Source organism: Ascaphus truei, chromosome 3 (genome assembly GCF_040206685.1).
Source record: "Ascaphus truei isolate aAscTru1 chromosome 3, aAscTru1.hap1, whole genome shotgun sequence".
In the NCBI taxonomy this organism is placed as follows: Eukaryota; Metazoa; Chordata; class Amphibia; order Anura; family Ascaphidae; genus Ascaphus; species Ascaphus truei.
The window spans coordinates 302,618,086-302,640,013 of record NC_134485.1 but is presented as its reverse complement, the minus strand read 5'-3'; the positions used below and the strand labels follow the sequence as shown (position 1 = coordinate 302,640,013).

The following is a 21,928-nucleotide window of genomic DNA, read 5'->3' as shown; positions in this document are numbered from 1 at the left end:
CACCCTACGCGTTTCGTCCTGATTCCCCAGATGAAGTCCTAGTACCAGGACGAAACGCGTATTCATTGATGGAGCTAAACAGAGTGTGACGTGACACTGAGAGGATCACCCATCGCCACATCTGCCCTACCCCCGAGAACCCGGAAGAGACTGACTCCGGCGGATGTGACGTCAGACGCCATCCGAAGCGATCGTGCTGCGGGAGGATCTGACTGACAGAGACAGCTGCTACTACCTATCTCCTCCGCAGAATCAAAGTTACACTCTACCTTATGTGCCTGTATTTTCTGTACAGAATGTGAGTACATTACTGTTCTTTTTTAATGTATGATAAACTTTTAATTGGTCTGCACTATTGACTTTCATTTGTCTTTCTCTGAGACATACAAGATAAGATTGGACTTCACATCGGCTGATACCACCTATACTCACTGCTGTTGAACATCTACCGTCTGTAAGTAGGCTCTCTATATGAGCCAAAACTTTGCAATTTGTTCCTGTCACACTGCACACACAGAAGTGCACTACATTGTTTTTCTCTTTTGTGGTGGATTCCTGACGAATATGCTCCCTCCTAATCCTGGAAGTGCTGTCTGTTAGCGGAGATGTGTACATTTTCTCCTTGGAGGTTGAGACTTCATTTTTTTCACTTTAACTCTCTATTTATTTAAATAGAACATTCACTGGATAATTTATCCTTCACTTTATTGTGTGTAAGTGCCTGTTTAGATCACTTTGGTGTTAACAATACAAATACCACACAGGTATCTGGAGTACAAAATCAGAGGAAGGTTCAGCTGTTCCACCAGCAATGTTGTGTACCTCATCATGTGCATGAAATGCCCAGGGGCTGCTACTACATAGGTGAGATGGGACAATGAGACTAAACAAGAGAATGAATCTGCAACGCCACAGCATCACACACGGAACAAGAAACAGTCCTGTCGGCGAAAATTTCTGACTGAGGCCATAAGATGAACGATCTGAAGGTGGCCACCCTCAAAGGTAATCTCAGAACACCGAAAAGGGAGACGGTTGCATGAATACAAATTTATTTAACATTACGCGTTCGGATCCAGGTGCTTTTAATTGTCTATCTTCAGCACCCTGGATTCACTTGGGGCACTGCTGAACCCCTGAACCCTATTTCACGGATATGGTGCTATGGTTCCTTTTTATCTGTGTGAGCTATAGCATATGCTATTATGAACAGATGATGCCAAATCATGCTATATTGGGGACCAGTGATGGATCAGTGTCGCGAGCAGGGCTCTTTGCCAATTACGGATGTGACGACATGTGAGTGGTGTGACCCGCTTACTGATGTTCTACAGTATATGCACAATTGGCCCTTGGTGGGCACCCCCGATGTGCTGGACTCCCTGTTCACACCAACTACTACCGCGATCTCTGCACTTGAATCGCCGCATGCATGTAGGGATTATTGCTACACTGTAGATAAGAAAGTCAAACCGCGCTCTTGCTTCCTAACAGGATCTCGTAGTGGATCAACTCTTCCCTCTTGCAGCTGATGTGATGTGAAGGCACCCCTCCTCCACAGGTCCCGTCGCAGGATGGCTCCAAACGCGGGCAACAGCAGGGAATAAAACACAAAAGCGCACCGAGGGTCAAGATTTAATTAAAACATGTTAGTAGTAATAACAATAAAAACTTACATATAAGGGTAAGTACATCCAGTATTAAGGTGCAGAGGAAACAGTCCTGGTGGTGTCCTGGGCATAAAGAGATGGTGCAGAGGCTTACAAGGTAGACCCACGTGCTGGGGCTGCCTGGCTCAGCACCATATAGTTCTTACTTCCGGGTTGCAGCTTCTCGCAGGACCCGTGAATAGTAGCCCACTTCAAATGCCGGTTTCCCAGAGAAACTCACTCCGGCGTGCCGAAGGGTCTCTGGTTGTTGATGGGACAGCTGGGGGTAGGTACACCTGTGGGCTGACTTCTAGCTGCACCGTAGGGCTTTCGCAACGCGTTTCACACAGTGTTGTGCTTCATCAGGCGATATTTTGGACACCTACGTGGGGGCCTTTTAAACAGTAATACTGGGTTCCCAATAGGGTAGAGAATTAGCCAATAGGAGTACATGCATAATAAATGCAATGCACTAACGAGGCTTAAAAGGTATTGTGAATGCAAACGGTATGCATTGAACCTTATATTAATAAAAACAAATAAATTTCATCAGCAATATATTAATAATTAAATAAAAGACACTGCAAAAAGCCACCCATGTAGGTAATAACCCATAATTGATCATGTAAAGGTATTACAGGATCACACTTGAATCACAAAGATACATGCAATAAATACATAAAAACACATTGTAAATGGGGGATAGAAAGGAAGGGAAAGAGGTGAAGGGTTTAAATAGATAGAGTGAAACAGATAAATGAGAGGAGAGAAAGAAGGATAATATAAAAAGAAAAAAGAGAGGGGGCGGGAAAGGGAGAGAAGGATGAGATAAACTAGCAGGGGGAAAAAAAAAGGGTGAAGAAGAGGTAGAAAGAAAACAAAAGAAAAAGAAAGAGAGGAAAAAAGAAATGAAAAAGGGAGAAAGAAAAGGGGGGGAGGGAAGGGGAGGGGGGGAAAAGGGGAGGAAGGAGTGAGAGGGGGGGGGGGGGGGGGGGAAGTCCCAGGGGTATAGGGATTAAGAACTAAAAATGGATCTCAATAATTTTAATAATGGATAAAAAATCTCATTAGTCTTAATGCAACAACTAATATCTGTTTATCTCAAAAAGGGTGTCAGTTCGATATAATCATTGAGACCTCCTGGGTATTTGGACTGTAGGGTAAAGATCCAAAATTGCTCACGTTTGGCAAGTTGTAGATCTCTATCTCCTGCCCTCACATTGCTTTTTATTATCTCAATACCCATATATTGTACACCCACTGTACTACAATTGTGTACTTCTTTAAAGTGAGTCAAAAGATGAGTTAGAGGTTTGGAGGTCCCTTCTAGTTTAGGGATATTAGTTATGTTACGTAAATGCTCCATAATGCGTAGTTTCAAATTTCGCTTTGTCCTGCCCACGTACTGCAGTCCGCAGCTACACTGCAGAATGTACACCACATACTGTGACAGACAATCAATAAAACTCGAAATTTTGAAAATAGTCCCTGTAACGTGGGATTTAAAGGTCTTACAGGTTAGCATTTTTGGGCAAATCTTGCACCTAGCGCATTTATGATTTCCCACGACTCCCAGTTGGTCCCTTAGATCTTTCTTGGGTTCTTTGTCTGTTCCCTTTAATAGACTAGGGGCAAGGATGGTTTTTAAAGTTTGTGCTTTTTTAAAAACAACGGGTGGTTTCGGGGCAAGGAATTTATTTAAAATTGGATCCATATGTAAAATGTGCCAATGTTTGGTCAAAATATTTTTTATGGAGTTATGGGAAGAATTAAATTGTGTCACAAAATATGGTGTCTCTTGTTTGTCTTTTTTATGGTTGACAGGGGGGGAATCGAGTGTGTGAATGTTATCGACTTCTAAGTCAGTGTTTTTACATCCTATGGTTTTGGCATGAATTTGTTTACTCTTTTTCTTTTTTAGTAGTAATGAATCCCTATTTTTATTCAGTGCTTTAAGGTAGGATTCGGATATTAATTCCTCCTGATAGCCCTTGTGTCTAAAGCGTTTAATCAGTATTTGTGACTGTTCCATATAGCTATCAACAGTTGCACAATTCCTCCTGATGCGGAGAAATTGGCTATACGGAATATTGTCAATGCACTTCTTTTGATGTCCGCTTTTGGGATGCAAATAGGAATTTACATTAGTGTCTTTAAAGAAAGTTTGGGTAAGAAGAGAGTCTCCCTTAATGGAGATTGATAGGTCCAGGAAGGTAGTATTGTCCTTTTGGACATTGCTAGTAAAGGTGAGATTAAAGTTGTTGTTATTTATTCTATCAACAAAGTTTTTAAATGACGTCTCATCGCCATCCCAGATAACTAGTATATCATCAATGTATCTCCTCCAGAGTTTTAACTGAGGAGGAGATACAGTGATACCCCATATATGCATCGACTCCCACCATCCCATGTAAAGATTGGCGAAGGAAGGTGCAAAGCGGGTCCCCATAGCAGTACCACAGTGTTGTACATAGTAGTCGTGCTGAAAAAGAAAATAATTGTGTTGCAAAATGAACTCTATGGAATCGTGAATAAAGTGACGCTGTATAGGTGGGAGTGTATCGTGAAGTGCTAGATAGAAATCTATAGCTTCTAATCCACCTTTGTGAGGTATTGATGTGTAAAGTGCCTGTACATCTAAAGTGGCTAGTAAATAGGTGTTCACCCAAGGAAAATCGTGAAGTAGAGTAAGAACCGAGGTAGTGTCTAATAAGTGTGAAGGTAATGTTGGCACAAGAGGTTGTAAAAAAGTGTCTACATATTGGGAAAGGTTCGCTGTGAGAGAGTTAATACCCGATATAATAGGTCGCCCAGGAGGATCAGTGAGGGATTTGTGAATCTTGGGTAGGTGATAAAGGATAGGGATGGTGGGAGCAGCGCAAAATAGGTACTCGTATTCTGCCTTACTTAGCACACCAGATTGTCGTGCACTTACAAGTAGTAATTTAAGATCTTCCTGATATTGTTTGGTGGGATCTTTGGATAGTTTCCGATAGGAATTACTATCAGATAACAGCCGTAATGCCTCCCTACAGTAATCAGTCCTGTTTTGGAGGACAATGGCCCCGCCTTTATCTGCCTCACGTATAATGACATCTTGATTGTTTTTTAATTCTTGTAATACTAGTTTTTCTTGTGTAGTTAGGTTATTAGTGTATTTATGTTTCCCATGTTCAATTTGGCACAGTTCTCTAAAATCCTTCTCTACTAATTTATTGAAGATTTCTATATAATGACCACGAGAGTGATAGGGATAAAAAACTGATCGAGGTTTATAGTTCGTATGGTTCACTGGACATTTAGAATGAGCATCCATATATCCCTCATCTGCTAAGTTGGTGAGGTCAACCAACGCAGCTTGTTCTTCTATGGTAAAGCCCTCAATATTTGAACATATATCGAGGGATGCTGCTTCAACACTGTATGGAGCATTCGAAAAATGTCTACCCAGTGTGAGTTTTCGAGTGAATTTTTGAAGATCCACATACAGATCGAAATTCTTAGCTTCACATGTGGGGGCAAATGATAAACCTTTACTTAACAGCATCATAAGTGTATTATCTACAGTGATAGATGATAAATTGTAAATACCGTTGTTAATCAGTGTGATATTGTCTGGGTGGGTTTTTTGCAGGGTTGTAATGATTCCTCCTCTCCCCCTTGTTCCCCTTCTGAATTCTCCCTTTTTCTTGATGGTTTTTGTTTGGTCTCTGGTGGATGATTTGGATCCCAGGTTGGTATTGTTTGCCTGACTTGATTCAATCTGGCTAAAAAATCCTCATTTTGTGATTCTGGCAATGTTCCTAAGACCTCATATTTATTAGTCACTGGGATTGGGTTCTCTTTGATATCTTTAATGTTTGGTTGCTGTTGTGTCACTGTACTCCTTGAGTTCCTAGGGGGTTCTCTAGGGTTGTGATCACGTGTGTAGTGATACTTCTGGTAATGTTTATTATTTTTTGATTTTTGATATTTCCAATGACTAGGGTGTCCCGTGGGGTGACCCCATGGGGGTTTATATGAAGTGCTGTCTCTATGATGTTGAGGCGTGTGTCTATAATGTTGGTCGTGATGAGGAAAGAAGTGTGGATTGTGTTGATAATAATTGGGGTCTCTGGGTGTTCTGGGTGGTTGTGGATGATATTTGTGAGATTTATGTGGGTTGTTACTTACATGGTCTAAATTGGGAGTAGGAACGGGCGTCTTGGGATTATGTGAAGCATCTACTCCTTCCTGTTGTTTCTTGTCTCTCGAGTTATCCCATGATCTCTGTTGGTTTAGAGAATAGTCAAGTTTATCCCTAAGAAATTTCCTATTTTTGGATGCCAATATTTGATTTTCAAATTTCTTCAATTTAGAACACATGTCTTCTGTAAGTTTGGGTAATTGATCTAAGCAAGACATTGATAGAATCTCATTTTTGATCTGAGTGATCTTGGAGTCTAATTCTGTTAGTTCTTTCTTTCTCTCTAACACCAGCAATCTGATCAATTCAAATGAACAATGATCAAGGAGTCTGTCCCACTCCTTTACAAATTCGTCATTGTCAGCAGCATATGTTGGTTTTTTTCTAAATCTTAAGCCTCTGGGAATACGGCCACACCTGGCATACTCCTCTAGTGTGACCATATCCAACCAGGACCGAGTTTCTTTTTCTATTAGTTTATGCAAAGTATCAATTTGATCAGAGAGATTAGGTACATTTTCCTCAGTCAGAGGTTTATCAGAGAATAATTTGTTAAGGATTTCTGCCTTCCTGTATCTATTGTTAATACATTGTAGGAATTGGCTAGTGTGTGGTACATCCATAATACGTCTAATAAGGGCAGGGGAAGGTGGAGGCACAGACCTGGGGGGGGAGGAGGAGGGGAGGGACAGAGGAGAAATGAGTGGCAGGGAAGAGGGGCCTGGGGAAGGGGGGGGAGGGAATTGGAACATGGAGGAGGAAAAACAATTGCTGAATAAATATAAATTGCACAATAGCACAGTGAACAAATATCTACTGGATAACACAATTGTAATACTAAATGGAAGTCTTTGGTAGTGCAGCGAGAATGATGTGGGGTAAAGGGAAAGTAGTGTTCCTTAGAAATAAGCAACACAGTTACCATAGATAAGAAAGTCAAACCGCGCTCTTGCTTCTTGCGAAATTTGAAACTACGCATTATGGAGCATTTACGTAACATAACTAATATCCCTAAACTAGAAGGGACCTCCAAACCTCTAACTCATCTTTTGACTCACTTTAAAGAAGTACACAATTGTAGTACAGTGGGTGTACAATATATGGGTATTGAGATAATAAAAAGCAATGTGAGGGCAGGAGATAGAGATCTACAACTTGCCAAACGTGAGCAATTTTGGATCTTTACCCTACAGTCCAAATACCCAGGAGGTCTCAATGATTATATCGAACTGACACCCTTTTTGAGATAAACAGATATTAGTTGTTGCATTAAGACTAATGAGATTTTTTATCCATTATTAAAATTATTGAGATCCATTTTTAGTTCTTAATCCCTATACCCCTGGGACTTCCCCCCCCCCCCCCCCCTCTCACTCCTTCCTCCCCTTTTCCCCCCCTCCCCTTCCCTCCCCCCCTTTTCTTTCTCCCTTTTTCATTTCTTTTTTCCTCTCTTTCTTTTTCTTTTGTTTTCTTTCTACCTCTTCTTCACCCTTTTTTTTTCCCCCTGCTAGTTTATCTCATCCTTCTCTCCCTTTCCCGCCCCCTCTCTTTTTTCTTTTTATATTATCCTTCTTTCTCTCCTCTCATTTATCTGTTTCACTCTATCTATTTAAACCCTTCACCTCTTTCCCTTCCTTTCTATCCCCCATTTACAATGTGTTTTTATGTATTTATTGCATGTATCTTTGTGATTCAAGTGTGATCCTGTAATACCTTTACATGATCAATTATGGGTTATTACCTACATGGGTGGCTTTTTGCAGTGTCTTTTATTTAATTATTAATATATTGCTGATGAAATTTATTTGTTTTTATTAATATAAGGTTCAATGCATACCGTTTGCATTCACAATACCTTTTAAGCCTCGTTAGTGCATTGCATTTATTATGCATGTACTCCTATTGGCTAATTCTCTACCCTATTGGGAACCCAGTATTACTGTTTAAAAGGCCCCCACGTAGGTGTCCAAAATATCGCCTGATGAAGCACAACACTGTGTGAAACGCGTTGCGAAAGCCCTACGGTGCAGCTAGAAGTCAGCCCACAGGTGTACCTACCCCCAGCTGTCCCATCAACAACCAGAGACCCTTCGGCACGCCGGAGTGAGTTTCTCTGGGAAACCGGCATTTGAAGTGGGCTACTATTCACGGGTCCTGCGAGAAGCTGCAACCCGGAAGTAAGAACTATATGGTGCTGAGCCAGGCAGCCCCAGCACGTGGGTCTACCTTGTAAGCCTCTGCACCATCTCTTTATGCCCAGGACACCACCAGGACTGTTTCCTCTGCACCTTAATACTGGATGTACTTACCCTTATATGTAAGTTTTTATTGTTATTACTACTAACATGTTTTAATTAAATCTTGACCCTCGGTGCGCTTTTGTGTTTTATTCCCTATTATTGCTACACTGTACGCATGCCCAACCTTGATTCCATGACGACATCAGGCAATGGAGCAGTGATCCACTCTTTGAACAGAGACGCGCTACAGGTCTGCGGTTCGCATGCGTCACGAGTTGACGCCTTCTAAGCATCGGTCACGTGAACACAACTTGACCAATACCAGGAACCTATATGGCTACTGTTCATTTGAATTGACACTCGCCTGTTGCTTCGTGCAGTTTTGGGAGTTTTTAATTAGTAGTTGTGTGTTGGGCACTTGGGTGGTGGGTATTTAAGTCACTGGCTGTCACTTGTTCTCTGCAACCCCCCCGAGGAATGTCCCGTTTGGGGACGAAAACGTTGGTTTAATGTGCAAGTATCTTTTATACTAAAAACCATTTGTTGATAACCACTGAGTGCTGTTGCCTTTTTTTACCATCTCTTTGCTGGTAACGTACTGTATGCTGTTTATTCTTATGGTACAAGCACCAGCTCATTACTGTATTACTACATGAGTGCCAGACTACCTTCATTGTGTGTGGGTATATATATATATGTATATATATATATATATATATATATACACCCACACACACTGAGTGGGGCCTAGAAAAGTCAGACACCTCTGCCACGCACCCTGTGCCCTAGATGCAACACCTCTGCCATCTCTACCGAACACTGGGTGGGTATAATAGCAAGCCCTGTCTCCCCAATCCTTGCTAGCACTGCTGCTACTGTAGTGCCGACGGTTATTCTAACACAAACCAGTGGCAATCGCCAAAAAGACCCAGGTACATGCTGGGTCGTGTTTCAGGCAAGTTTAAGGCATTTCTGCATTGACTAATGGCCCATCAGATTAACAGCGGGGGGTCCCTGGCAATCCCATTCAAACTGGGACTGCCAGGGACCCCTGCTGCGTTAATCCGATGGGTCATTAGTCAATGCAGAAATGCCTTAAACTTGCCTTAAACTAGCCAGGTTACACCCAGCATGTACCCAGCATGTAACCGGGCTAGTTTAAGGCAAGCCTTAGAATACTCGTTGTCTCGTCTGTACCTGTCCTGGATACGAATCCCATATCTGCCTACAGACAACAATCCTCTCCCTGTATGCCCCTACATACCTCTGCATTCCCGCTAGTGCCCTACAGACCAGGTGTTGGAAGGTAGCCAGAGCATTCCTCATCCTGAATGGCATCCTAAAAAACTCACAGAGGTCATTCGGAATGCTGAAGGCTGACCACCCCCCCCCCCTTAGCCTTCCTCTTTATACTGTTCTTCACCTCTGCTGATACTACACACTGTAAGCATTCCTATGCAGAGGATGCAGATCACCTGGAAGCACAGGATGATCTGTACTATGTGTCCTGCCCGGATTGTCCGAGGTGAGAACCCTATGCTGTTCCATCCTAGCCCTGGCTTCTGCTCCTGGCTGCCTACCCCCCTGGACCCTAGCTCAACTAGAATCACACTAGGAAACCCTATCCTAACTAAGAGGCCTGGCACTGCCTGAGCTACTCCCTGAAACAGTTTCCCCATTCCTGGTAACAGATTCAGGAGCATCCGCACTCACTCACCCGCTTTACCCTCTGGCTGGCAGGCATCACCGGGGTGGCAAAACTCTGCCCCTGCCGCCTCCGGCCAGGAGTAAGGCTGAAACAGCTGGGCTCTCACCTGAGTGACCCCCTGATGCCGTGCCAGTGGAATGGCACCTTGATAAAGTCCCTATGGGATGAAACGCGTTGGTGCGTTAGCTCTCTCTGTTTCATTGTATACAGATTAAATACCCTTTAACTTTTTACATGGAGTTGCCCTGAATTCATTTCTACTTCACGGATGAATGCTATGCTGTGCTCCTCTGCTTACCATTTCTGCAGTGGAATGGAGTGGGCTTCCCGCAATCCTTGCTGCCTACACTTCCTGGGTCCCACTAACAGTCTTCTTCCTACCTGTCCATACTACGTCTGACCTGGTAGGTCTCGGATGCCTACTCCAGAGCCCGCAGTGCCACAGCAAGTGGCCTGACCCCTTGCTTTCCCGAGACTCGGACGCCCGCAGCCTCATGCCTTCTAAGCTGGGGTCAGCTATCACCGCATCCCTAAACGCTGTCCCTAACACTAACCACCCACCCTTAGTCTCTAAGTCAGGGGAAACAGGGACAGGTAAAGGGAACAGTAAGTCAGTCACTGGTTGCGACTCAGGAGTCTGGCTTACCTGTCTGGTCTCCGCAGAGACCGCTGGAACTGTTGGTCCCAAATGCAGGGGGACAGGGGTTAATTCTGTGGTGGTTCCTGATGGCTGGCTCCTAGGAATCGCTGCAACAGGAGTCAATTCTGATGTGAACACAAAGGTAACATGCCCCAAGTCATTGCCGAACAAAACTGAGGCATCTAACCCAGGCAATACACCCACCTCCCTTATGCCACGACCGGCAACCCAATCCAAAAAGACCCGGGCAACCTGGGGCGACCGCGGTCCTCCATATGGCACGTTCACTTGCATCCCGGTGCCCGGGAGCAAATCCTCTGGCCGCACCATATCAGGGCGTACCAGGGTAACGATGGCACCGGAGTCCAGCAAGCCGTCCACTTGCCAGTCCCCGATGGTCACCCTCTGCAGATGCTTCTGCCGGACATCATTGGGCTTCAACCTCACTGATGCATGCCTGATGTCCTCTGATCTCCGCTGCTGGTCCCGAGGCGGCAAGTGCAGGTTCTCCCGTGGACGTCCCTCTGTGGGTTGATTCCATGGCTGTGCTTCGCTCCTCTGTGTGTGCCAGTCGCACACGGGCGACTGGACTTGCAGCTTGCGATCGTTGCCCCTGATGTCCCAGTCCGGACAGTCTGGCCTGAGATGACCGACCTTGTTGCAGGAAAAACACTGCCTTTCATGTCTAAACTCTGAAGCTTGGGGTGCGTCGCCTTCTGCTGCAGGCTTGTGGGTTCACTGAGTGATGGTTTTGACTACCTTGGCCAGGTTAGCTGCATCTTTGGGAGCCGCTCTCTTCTGCATTAAAGCCCTGCTGGCCAATCAGCCATCCTCGCAGCATCCACATGGGTCTTTGGTTTGTGGTCAAAAACCCGTGCCCTCACGTCCGAGGGAAGCTGCTGTAGTAGCTGCTCCTGGAACATCAAGTCCAGCAGTCTATGGAACTTGGTGATCCCATAACCCTCCACTCACTGGGTCCCCTGCAAAGCCATGCGGGCACCATAATCCACATAGGATTCCCTGGGAATTTCTCCCCAGTCCGGAACTTGCCCCGGTACACTTCTGTGGTGAGGGCATACTGGGTGAGCAGCATACACTTTACATGACCATAATCATCCGCATTCATGCGTGGAATACCCTGCACAGTTCGTTTGGCTTTCCCGGAAAGCAATGGACGCAGTCTCAGCACCATGTCCCGACGTGGGACCCTGTACCGGAGACACGGAATCTCAAAATCATTTAGTAATGCATCTATTTCATCCGTGCCATCCATGAACTTGCTGAAGTTGTGGTGGTCCACCCGGGGAATGTCCTGTTCCCCGTTGACAAGGTAGGGATGTGGGGCTTTACCATGCACTACGGCCAGCATCTGTATACGCTCCGCTGCGGTAGCCTTTTCTCCCCATGCGGTCAGGAGCGCGGTAAGTCCAGTAGCCACAGTGACTACCTCCTCTGCACCCTCTGTCGCCAAGCCACCATTATTCAGGTGGTCACTTGCTCCCTCCCCATGTCCTTGCAGCTCCGGAGCTGTATCGACCTCCTGCACTCGGGGCTGATTGGTGTCCACTGCAACTGCAGCTAAGGGGCCAGGCCCCTCCATTGGAGCCATTCTGGCTTCGTGATTCTCCAGGTCCTCCTCCAGCTGCAACTTTGACCGACCGTCCGTCGGCAATTCATATCCTGCATATTTCTCCAAAATACGCTGCCGGTCCCAGGATCAGAACCTTCCTGAGCGGTTACTCATGATGTGATGGTTAGCACAGGGGTTTGGGCAAAGGGAACAGTGTAATATCTTGTGCTCTTGTGAAGCGTGTGTAAATTACCACTTGTCCGGAGAGCTCACAATCTACGAGTTTCCCCACTATGTTATAGAATCCCGCTGGAGATTATACCATAGGCTCAGTCAGCGTTCCACCGCTGCCACCAGTAAATATACTTGTCACGGGAGACCAAGACTTATACACAAATTAATACTGGGATTCTGCCCTGAGCACACAAGTTGGGTAAAATAAATTGTAATTTATTTCTTTTCAGACAGACACGCAAATCTTCACAATATACACTCAATACAATACTTACTGGGATGGGGAAACAAAATAAATTGTCCTTAGAACGAAACAAAGTCTCTGGGCATCCATGCAAGTGGGTGCGCACAATGATCCGTGTAGCAGTTCCTGGCTGGGGGCGCAACTTGCCAGCCCTCTATTTCCACCAACAAGTAAAAGTTTGTTCAGTCCTTACAGGGTTCGTTCGGGAACCCTTAGCTCTAACGAATTCCAGAAGAGGGGGATGATCCTTGGTTATGGTATTATTAACTCCTCACACTCCGGAACCGCAGACGCTGGAACTTGATCAAATCGTTGTTAAAATAAGGTGAATCTGACTGGGACTGGCAAGCAGGCATATTTATAGGGTTCATGGTCCTATTCCCAAATGCACAGCCAATCCCTTGCGTGGGAACACTTTTCCCCCCTATCCCAGACTTGCCAGTAGTTCATAGCATGGGCAGAAGTGGCTTCCTGGTTTGCACAGAGCATGTGTCAACTTGACACCTAAGCTCCTTAGCATACCGGGTCCAACTTCTTACCTGGCGACAAGGTAAGTCTGGGTTTTGACTACCAAGTATGAATGGCCCATCCTGCATACCAGGATCTGATACTCAGGGATTTTCTGGCTCTTCTAACACCTAGGATTGCTAGGGCTTGAGAAATCCCTCAGTTCATTCACCCGTAGCATATTTGCATGCTAAAGGATTTTTCCCGGCTCACAGAAAAAAGTTTTCCTGGCTTCACATTTAAAACCAACAGTATAACACAGTTTATTAATATGGTCTGCTTGTGCCACTACTATAAACTTTATATGTGTGTGTATGGTTTCTTTATTCCTCACTGCACTCCAAAAGTTAGAATGCTAGCTTATTCTGATTGCGAGTTAGCTTAATTGAACGAGCTATGATGTGGTTTGCGGTTTAACCCAATTATCACATCAATTGACTTTCCCTCTTTCAAGTTATGAAGCTAACAAGGTAGCGGATACATTTTGACAGAAACCACTTCAGCTAGACCGCAAATCACTTACTCACTTAACCTTTCGGTTGCGAGGTCGAAAGCTTAGAAAGTGATCCCTATACTTTCAACGCGGCCACCCATACATAGCCACACGTCTTCAATCAGCGCTTGGTTTAGCGCTCACAGCTCCCTCGTGTCTCAAAACCAATTGGCACAGTTTGTATACATTCCTATTACTGCATCTAGAGAATGAGCTGCAAAATGGGGTCAAGAAAGATGGTGTAGGGGCGAGCATATTAGTGTGGTGCACATACAGTTAACCCCTTCAGTCCCAATGCGATTTAGGATTAAGAGCGGTGGTGTAAGGGAAAACAGGGGATTATGGGGATAATAAATTTTAACCCCTTCACTCCCAACAGGGTTTAGGGTTAACCAGCCGGGTATCATGCCTTTATTATTGGCCTGTTTTACCCCTCTCGCCACAATCATATACATAAATAAGCAAGCACACAACATGCATAAAGATGCACCGAGCCTGGAACATGGAAGCAGTATGAGTGGAGATAGCAGTATATGCATGTAGCATGTGCATACACATACCTAATATGAGGGTATGTTAGTAGTTGTAGTGTGTCGTAAAACTCAAATCTAGGTTCAAACCATTATTTCTGGAATCAAAAAGGTGTACTGAATTTCAGCTCGCAAGTTCTTTCAAGTGTTTTTTCTGAATTGTCCCTTTAGGATCAATACAGAAAGGTCAGAGATGGAGTGACAAGCTTATACTGTAATTGTACAATACATAGTAAACAATAAAGTCTCTTCATTATACCTATTTTTTTGTAGGATACTGTACAGTGACCTGTACAATCAAAACTCATGCTGATCAAATAACAGTGCAAAAAAAATAAAAATAAGATTTATACATTTCAAACTGTTTTTACTTTTAATTTGTTTTCCACATTGCACTTCATTCTTCAACAAGATCTTATAAATCCCTATACTTTTATTTATAATCGTGTAACATACATACTGTACACACAACAGAAAATGGATACCCGCTCAGACCTGAATGAGATGAATAGGTAGGTGCACTAGGGGAGAAAATAAAGACAACCTAAAATCCAAACCAAACATTTCTCCATGTTAGTGGGGAATAGACAGGAAAGCTCCCAATTATATGGACACTGTTACCTATCTCGGTGAATGATAGACTAGATGAGGGCTAGCACAGCCTTTCTTTATAGGGCTACCTCTACTCCTCAACCCTACCCTTACTGTAGGTCGCTATTTGAGACAGGGCTGTCTGTATTAAGTTACTCAAGTCCTACACATCTACTGGAAACGTATGCAAGTGTCCAACAGGAGATGTCTGTGAGCCTTTAGTTACTCTGACGCTGTCATCTCAACAGCATCAACATTGCTCTTAACTAACAGGGAATTCCTCTCCAGTGCAGTAACTTATCAGGGCTCAGCAAGGATCTCGAGATAGTGGTATACACTTGACCTGCCTACAGTAAGTAATCAATTAGTGTAACTTTTGTCATGTTTTTGCTACCTACCTATATTAGTTTGATCTACTAAAATTAGTTTTTAACATCCTCATTTTTCTATTCACGAACAACTAACAGGGGTCTATATAAATGTAGTAATTCTCTCATTAAGATTGGCATATGATACTGCCATTTAGTTCTGCTGTGTTCCCACAGATACTGTAGGCTCATCATAGTGTATGATAGGTTCAACTAAGATATGTAACAGAGTGCATATAATTAAGGGCTGTCCTGCCTATTCCCCACTAACGTAGAGAAACTTTTGGCTTGGATTTTATGCTATATACATACACAGACACATATTTCAAATACTCTTCCAGAAAAATGTTTTTGACTCTACAATATTTCAAGACTATGATCCTATAAACATATTAATGCAAGGGTGGTACAAACACTAACTTGATGCAATCAGGGCTTTAGCATGGATTTAGATTACATTTAATTTTGTGTATAGGAGTTTACTTTTCTTATTGACGGGAAAATAATTCCATGTAATCTATGTGTCTATATATTTAATAAAGCAAGTGTCGTGCAAGCATCTTTTTCATCCTGCGATTATAGATTTAGAATCCTTAAAAATATATCTGCCATTCTGAAATATACAGTATAATATATTTCCAGTTAGTTATGAGCTATCCCTTAACACTTCAGTAAGTATTGTATATTCTGTGTTTTTTGTGGCTTAATAATTTTAGATTTGTGGTCTTATACAGTATGTGAAAAACTATTAAATAAAATAGATGAAACCTTTTCAATTAAATTAACCCATAGCAAAATAATGCATAGGGGGTTTATGCCTGTAGTAGAAGTAAGTAAACTTAGCTCAACTATAAGATCTACAGTAAATCAGCAGTAATACACAAAATGCAAAAGCTATGGACTACTCATGTATAGGTTCAATGTGACAGGTACTGTACATATGCTTTGGGAGCATTCTCACTGGAACAGATTACTAGCCAGTTTACCACTCATAGCAGCATATTCAAATATAAAGTTTAGCCCTTTGACACATATACAGTATTCTTATAGTAGTACAATTAATTATTGTTTTCTCAGAATCAGGTGAGCTCAATGTCCCTACAAAAAAAAATGGCAACTAGTTCAATGCAAGAAGTCCCAAATGCACATTCAATATAGTATGGCAAATTATTTAGTTCAGTTATATATATTTTTTCGGGTAATTTAGTTCAATCTTATCGCCAAAACATATCACGCCTGCAACCAAGTGAAGGAAGCCCCTATCAGCAGGTTCCTACACTACCAATGTTATACTGTGTCCACTGCTTAGAGAAAAGCGGAAACGCAACATTGATATAGTCAATAGCATGGGATGCATGGCAAGTATGAGGCGCCTAAGGGGTTAATATTTAGAAACACTATAAGTGCTATGTGTGAGCTACAGTGCAGTAAAAACTACTTTAAAAACAAAAACAATAAGAACTGAAAAAATAAATATTTAAACATCCCCGCCCCAAGAAAAAAATATATACTTGTCAAGTTTAGTGCTGCAGTAAAGGTGATCTCCACCTTTCTCCAGGGGGAAGAAATCTCTCAATGACTACAGTACTTGCCGATTAAAGACAAAAATGTTGGTACAATTTTTCTATGTACAAATACAATTTCAATTTGCATTGCATTAGTTGCTGTGTTTTTTCTGTGGACCAGATATTAACCTGTCAGTAATTTATTCAAAGCATATCCACAAATTCTAATTTTATTTGAAGAAATTGTTTATGAAAGAAAACATGCCTAAATGATCTATTGATAAATTATACTAGGAAACAATATTAAAATAACTAATAGCCCAGTCTGCAGAATAAATAAATGGATAGTAATAATTTTGTATCTAGTATACAGTTTTGTAATCAGAAAAATATTGACTCAAAAAGTACCATATTCTTTTTGTTACTGACATTTGAAATGTATATGCCAATCAAGCCCAATGTTTTTCTTGTGATTGGCTGTGTATTTTCGGTCACAACAGTTAATAATGAACAAAGAGACTCAGAGAAGAGAAATGACGTAAGGTTCTTATAAACTGTAGGGTTTATGTTATTTATTTATAAATGTTTTCTTGTTGCAGAACTAGGGCATAACTGAAGGAAAACAACTTCATGAGATTTAACAAAGAATAAGAATCCACAGGATACAAAGGGATGATTCTCTTTGATAATTATAGTGTGGTTATTTGCTTGTCTCACATAGGTTTTGCAGTCAGGAGGTTTGGATAGAATATACCCCAAAAGTTTTACCTTTTGTACTGTCCACCCGTGTAGAATCTAACCACACAAAAAAAAAAGGAAATATTTTCTAAATATCATCATTTAATTTCTTATAGTACCTCCATGTTAGTGCATAACACTGGTGATTAGGCCCTTCACAAATATAGGTAGGTTACAGATCAACTGATATTTTGCCTGCATTGCAAGAACCCCTCTTCTCTTTGCGTCAATTGTACGTCTAACTCAGCTCTCAGAGAAATATATGAAATACGAAAAGAATACAAGATGATTATGGAATATGAAATATAAAAATGTACTGCAAAATCAAACAACCAAGAAAAGTATATTAGGGATAACGTATATTGAGGATAATTTATATTGGAGATATGAACCAGTCATGCACTGCCATGGTGGGATTAGGGGAAATGATTATCGTGATTAACAAATCTCCCTTTTCTTCTCTCGTCCCTTTATGTAAGTGCATGATGAGGCAGGAACCAGAGCACAGCCATTGACTTCAAATATAAATAACCCCAGGCAGACTCCAACATAAAAAATTAGCTATTTATTGCAGACTTCCATCAGCAGGAACTACATGAACACACCACCTACGCGTTTTATGCCGGAGCACTTTGACAAGTACTCAGGGCGCCGCCGTCTTGCATCTGCGCAGTCTTCTCCTAGCGCGGCAGTCATTACGAATAGCACACATGAGTACTTGCTCACCTTGGAGCTCCGGCGAGGCGCTCGCCACTCCGGCACACGCAGCGCTCCCGTCCGCAGCGGAGGAGAGGGGGACTAAAGGGGAGCCCAGAGGGGGGACCTGGGATATATATATATATACACACACACACACACGTGTGTATATATATAGTGAACACCGCCGTGACGCTGCGGGGTCTTGTGTCCCATATTAACGCAGGAAACTCTGTATTTCTTTATCCAGGGTTTATTTACAGGGGTTAAATAACACAATACTAGGACCACCGTCCCTTTAAGGAAATACAAATCATAAAAATAAAGCCTACACTTATCAGTAGACTGTCTAAATATCAGCTCCCTCTCTGATTGGCACTAGCAAACTAAAATAACTTTAAATAACCCACCCGGTTAGCAACAATATCAACAGTCCTTAGGCACCCAAATATACATTATTTAGTCCTTTACTTTGTCTGGAACTGTCTCACGAGAATCCAGGAACTTCCTCTGGATCCAATATCATGGACAGGACAGCCTTGCTTCCACAGCAGACTTGTGACCTTGTTTCTTCCTAGATATGCAACGCAGGCTGTCCCAGCAGGGTCTGCAACCAACATCCAGCAAGCCTAGGGGATTGTGCCAGCCAGCTTCCTATTGGCTGGGGTGAAGTTGTTCTCTCCCCCCCTTCTCTGGGGAAAGCAGCGGCAGTTATAGTTGGCTGTGGTTAGCCAGCCATTGTATACTAGGGTCGTGTGCGCGCATGGCAGTGAGCCGGGCGATAGGGGAGAGGACGCCGAAAAGTAAGCATTTGCGCCGCTACTACAGTATGTATGTGTGTGTATGTATATGTGTGTACAATATTAATAAATAATTTATTCTCACAGCATGTCTTTTTTTTTCATTTTTAATACACACACAGATATATATACCACAGCAAAGAAGAGACAGCACTCAAGGTAATCCTGTGTCAAGAGTGTATTAGAGGAAACATGGCACAATCACCCGACGTTTTGTGTGTGTGTGTATATGGGAGTGTGTGTGTGTATATGGGTGTGTGTGTGTGTATATGGGAGTGTGTGTGTGTATATGGGTGTGTGTGTATATATGGGTGTGTGTGTGTGTGTGTGTGTATATATGAGTGTGTGTGTGTGTGTGTGTGTATATGGGTGTGTGTGTGTATATGGGAGTGTGTGTGTGTACCCCCCAATCAGTCACCCCCCCACCTAGTCAGTCAAAGTCACCCAGTCAGTCACCATCTCCTCACCCAGTCCCCCCCATCAGTCCGTCCCCCCCTATCTCCTCTCTCTGTCTCTCCCCTCCCTGTCTCTCTCCCCTACACTCTCTCTGTCTCTCTCCCCCACACTCTCTCTGTCTCTCTCCCCCACACTCTCTCTGTCTCTCTCCCCCACACTCTCTCTGTCTCTCTCCCCCACACTCTCTCTGTCTCTCTCCCCCACACTCTCTCCGTCTCTCCCCCCACACTCTCTCCGTCTCTCCCCCCACACTCTCTCTGTCTCTTGCTCCTACACTCGCTGTCTCTCTCCCCCACACTCTCTCTGTCTCTCTCCCCCACACTCGCTCTGTCTCTCTCCCCCACACTCTCTCTGTCTCTCTCCCCCACACTCTCTCTGTCTCTCTCCCCCACACTCTCTCTGTCTCTCTCCCCCACACTCTCTCTGTCTCTCACTCTGGATCTGGATCTCTTATTTACCCTGTATATCTTAACTGCCCTATACTACACCGAAATAACTTATACTGCTTTCTTCCAGATCTGACTCAAGCTTCACACAGGAAACATCGGAACCCCCCTAACCAAGAAGACAGGTAAGGAACACCTCCCCTCCAATGTATAAGATTGCTGGAATGAAGGTACCTGGACATTGAGGTACTGCGGATCAGGTAAGATCCCAGGTGGGATTGCTGCTTTAGATATTGTGAAGCGGGGACGTCCAGACACAGGTTAAGGGGTTCAGGAAACTAGTCATTCACACCTGGCTTTTATTTCTAGATCCAACATACACACACACACACACACACACACACACACACACACACACACACACACACACACACACGCTAATTGTAGTATAATGTAATACAATAAATACATTTATGTCAAAAACGATTGTTGTTCTGACTCAGAATTTATTAAATGTATTTTATTTATATATTTTATTTTAAAGTGGGGTTGGGGGCGGGACTAGGGGCGGTACTAGGGGCGAGTAGATTTTTGGGTGATTTGTCGAACACTGTATATATATATACAGACAAAAGGTAGCACTGAGTGCTCATTTGCATGTCATTTCCCAGAATCCCTTGCTGCAGTGGAAGCGCTGTATGCTGGGTGACAATGGGGAAAGACAGAGTTGCAGACCTGTCTAAGACATGCAAATGAACATACAGTAATATTTACAGTTGCTATATATATATATATATATATATATATATATATATATATATATATATATATATATATAAAAGAAAGAAAAGCCCCAAACAAGAGCACTCTAGTATACCAATTCAAAGTACAAATTCACAAAATCTTTATTGAATAACTGTCACAGAACATAAAATAAAAGAAAGCAGAGAATAATTAAAACAAGGCATGGATCCCCTGTACGTAAAAAACTTGACATACATCCTCCAACAATTAATTCCAAATAGGAAAAAACCGTGTCAAATCAGACAGAAAATGCACTCTAGTGTACCTGACAAGGTAAACGATAGTAATTCAGACAAGGAGCAAAAATGAAGTGGCTATGGCCAAATGGTCAGATCACATAATATCAAAGCATACTCATCCCCACTTAATCTCTGGGATAGTCTCAAGTGACACAGTGCAGCAATACATGATAGGGCCAAAAGATATACAGCCTAAAGAAGCACACCTCAAAAACCTATATGCTAGTTGTCATACATTACCAAACATCAGGCACACAGCAAGATCATGGAGGAAGCAAGGAGCAAAAGCTCAGAACATAATTACGTGTCCCTAAAGGGGGACAAACCAAGGGGTCCTGCCTACTGCACCCACTCCTATGCGTTTCGGCCAAGAGCCTTCTACTGGGAGTGGTGGGGTAGGCAGGGTAACATGCACGCATAAAAAGGATGTGTAATTAGGCCCATGAGTATAATCACCTGGTGAAAATCTACCAAATACATAATATACAGATAATGAAATGAAAGACACAGGCAGTGAAATGACGATAATCAACCTGTCCAATATTATTCTCACAGAAGAACAAAATAATGTCTTACGATGAGGCCTCTCCGTTGCACCGACCTCCTGCATGGACCACTTCGAGTGGACAAAAGATTTGAATTTATTTTGCAGAAAACTTCTTTTATTTAAACATTATTTCAAGGATCATAGTAATAATGATGACAATGTGGAATGCATACAGCTACTACACAGGAAGACATGTGCTTACAAGATCTTGAATCGCTACTGGAGGATCAAGGTGTTAAACAGATAGAGGAAAAGGACGTTCTCTCACATCTGAAACCCCAGTCAACCTTCTGTCCACCTTGGCAGACCTGTCCACCAGTGGAAGTTTATTTGAAAATGGTGATGGAGGACTTTAAGAAGATTAAAACCCAGATGGGTGATACCAACCTCACCCGAACAGAGATGGTGGCGATCAAGGAACTCAAGGCCCTATGGGATGTGATCATCAAACCCAGTGACAAAGGCGGCAACATAGTCATCTGGCCTGAGGTGATGTATGAGAGGGAAGCACTTAAACAACTTAAGAACCGTGAGTGTTATGCAGAGATTGCCTCAGACCCAACCATTCGCTTTAAAGCGGAAATTTACCTAATTTTGAGGTCAGCAGTGTTGGATGAGATTATCACAGAGCGTAACTGCCAGGCATTTACTTTGAAATTCCCTAGAGTTCCTACATTTTATTTGTTACCCAAAGTGCACAATAATCTCACCCACCCCCCAGGAAGACCAATTGTTTCTCGCATAGGGGGGTTGTGCGAACCCATATGCAGGTTCATACTCTTTTCTGCAGTTTTCAG

The 21,928-nt window shown here is 42.9% G+C and overlaps 1 protein-coding gene across 7 annotated transcripts in view; it reads right to left on the bottom strand.

The window, feature by feature from the left end:
* Nucleotides 1-21,928, bottom strand: part of DIAPH3 (diaphanous related formin 3) — a 782,005-nt gene that overhangs the window by 263,503 nt on the left and 496,574 nt on the right. For 4 of the 7 annotated variants that reach the window (XR_012799927.1, XM_075591039.1, XM_075591038.1 and 1 more), the window contains exon 25: nucleotides 5,823-5,918. The exons of 2 other annotated variants lie outside the window; for them this stretch is intronic. Coding sequence is in view for 4 of the 5 variants with exons in the window: in XM_075591039.1 (XP_075447154.1) it covers nucleotides 5,823-5,918 (96 nt within the window). In the remaining variant the exon portion in view is untranslated. Of the gene's footprint in view, nucleotides 1-4,915; nucleotides 5,360-5,822; nucleotides 5,919-21,928 lie in introns of those variants that run through there. One more of the 7 variants, XM_075591044.1, reaches the window with a different exon arrangement.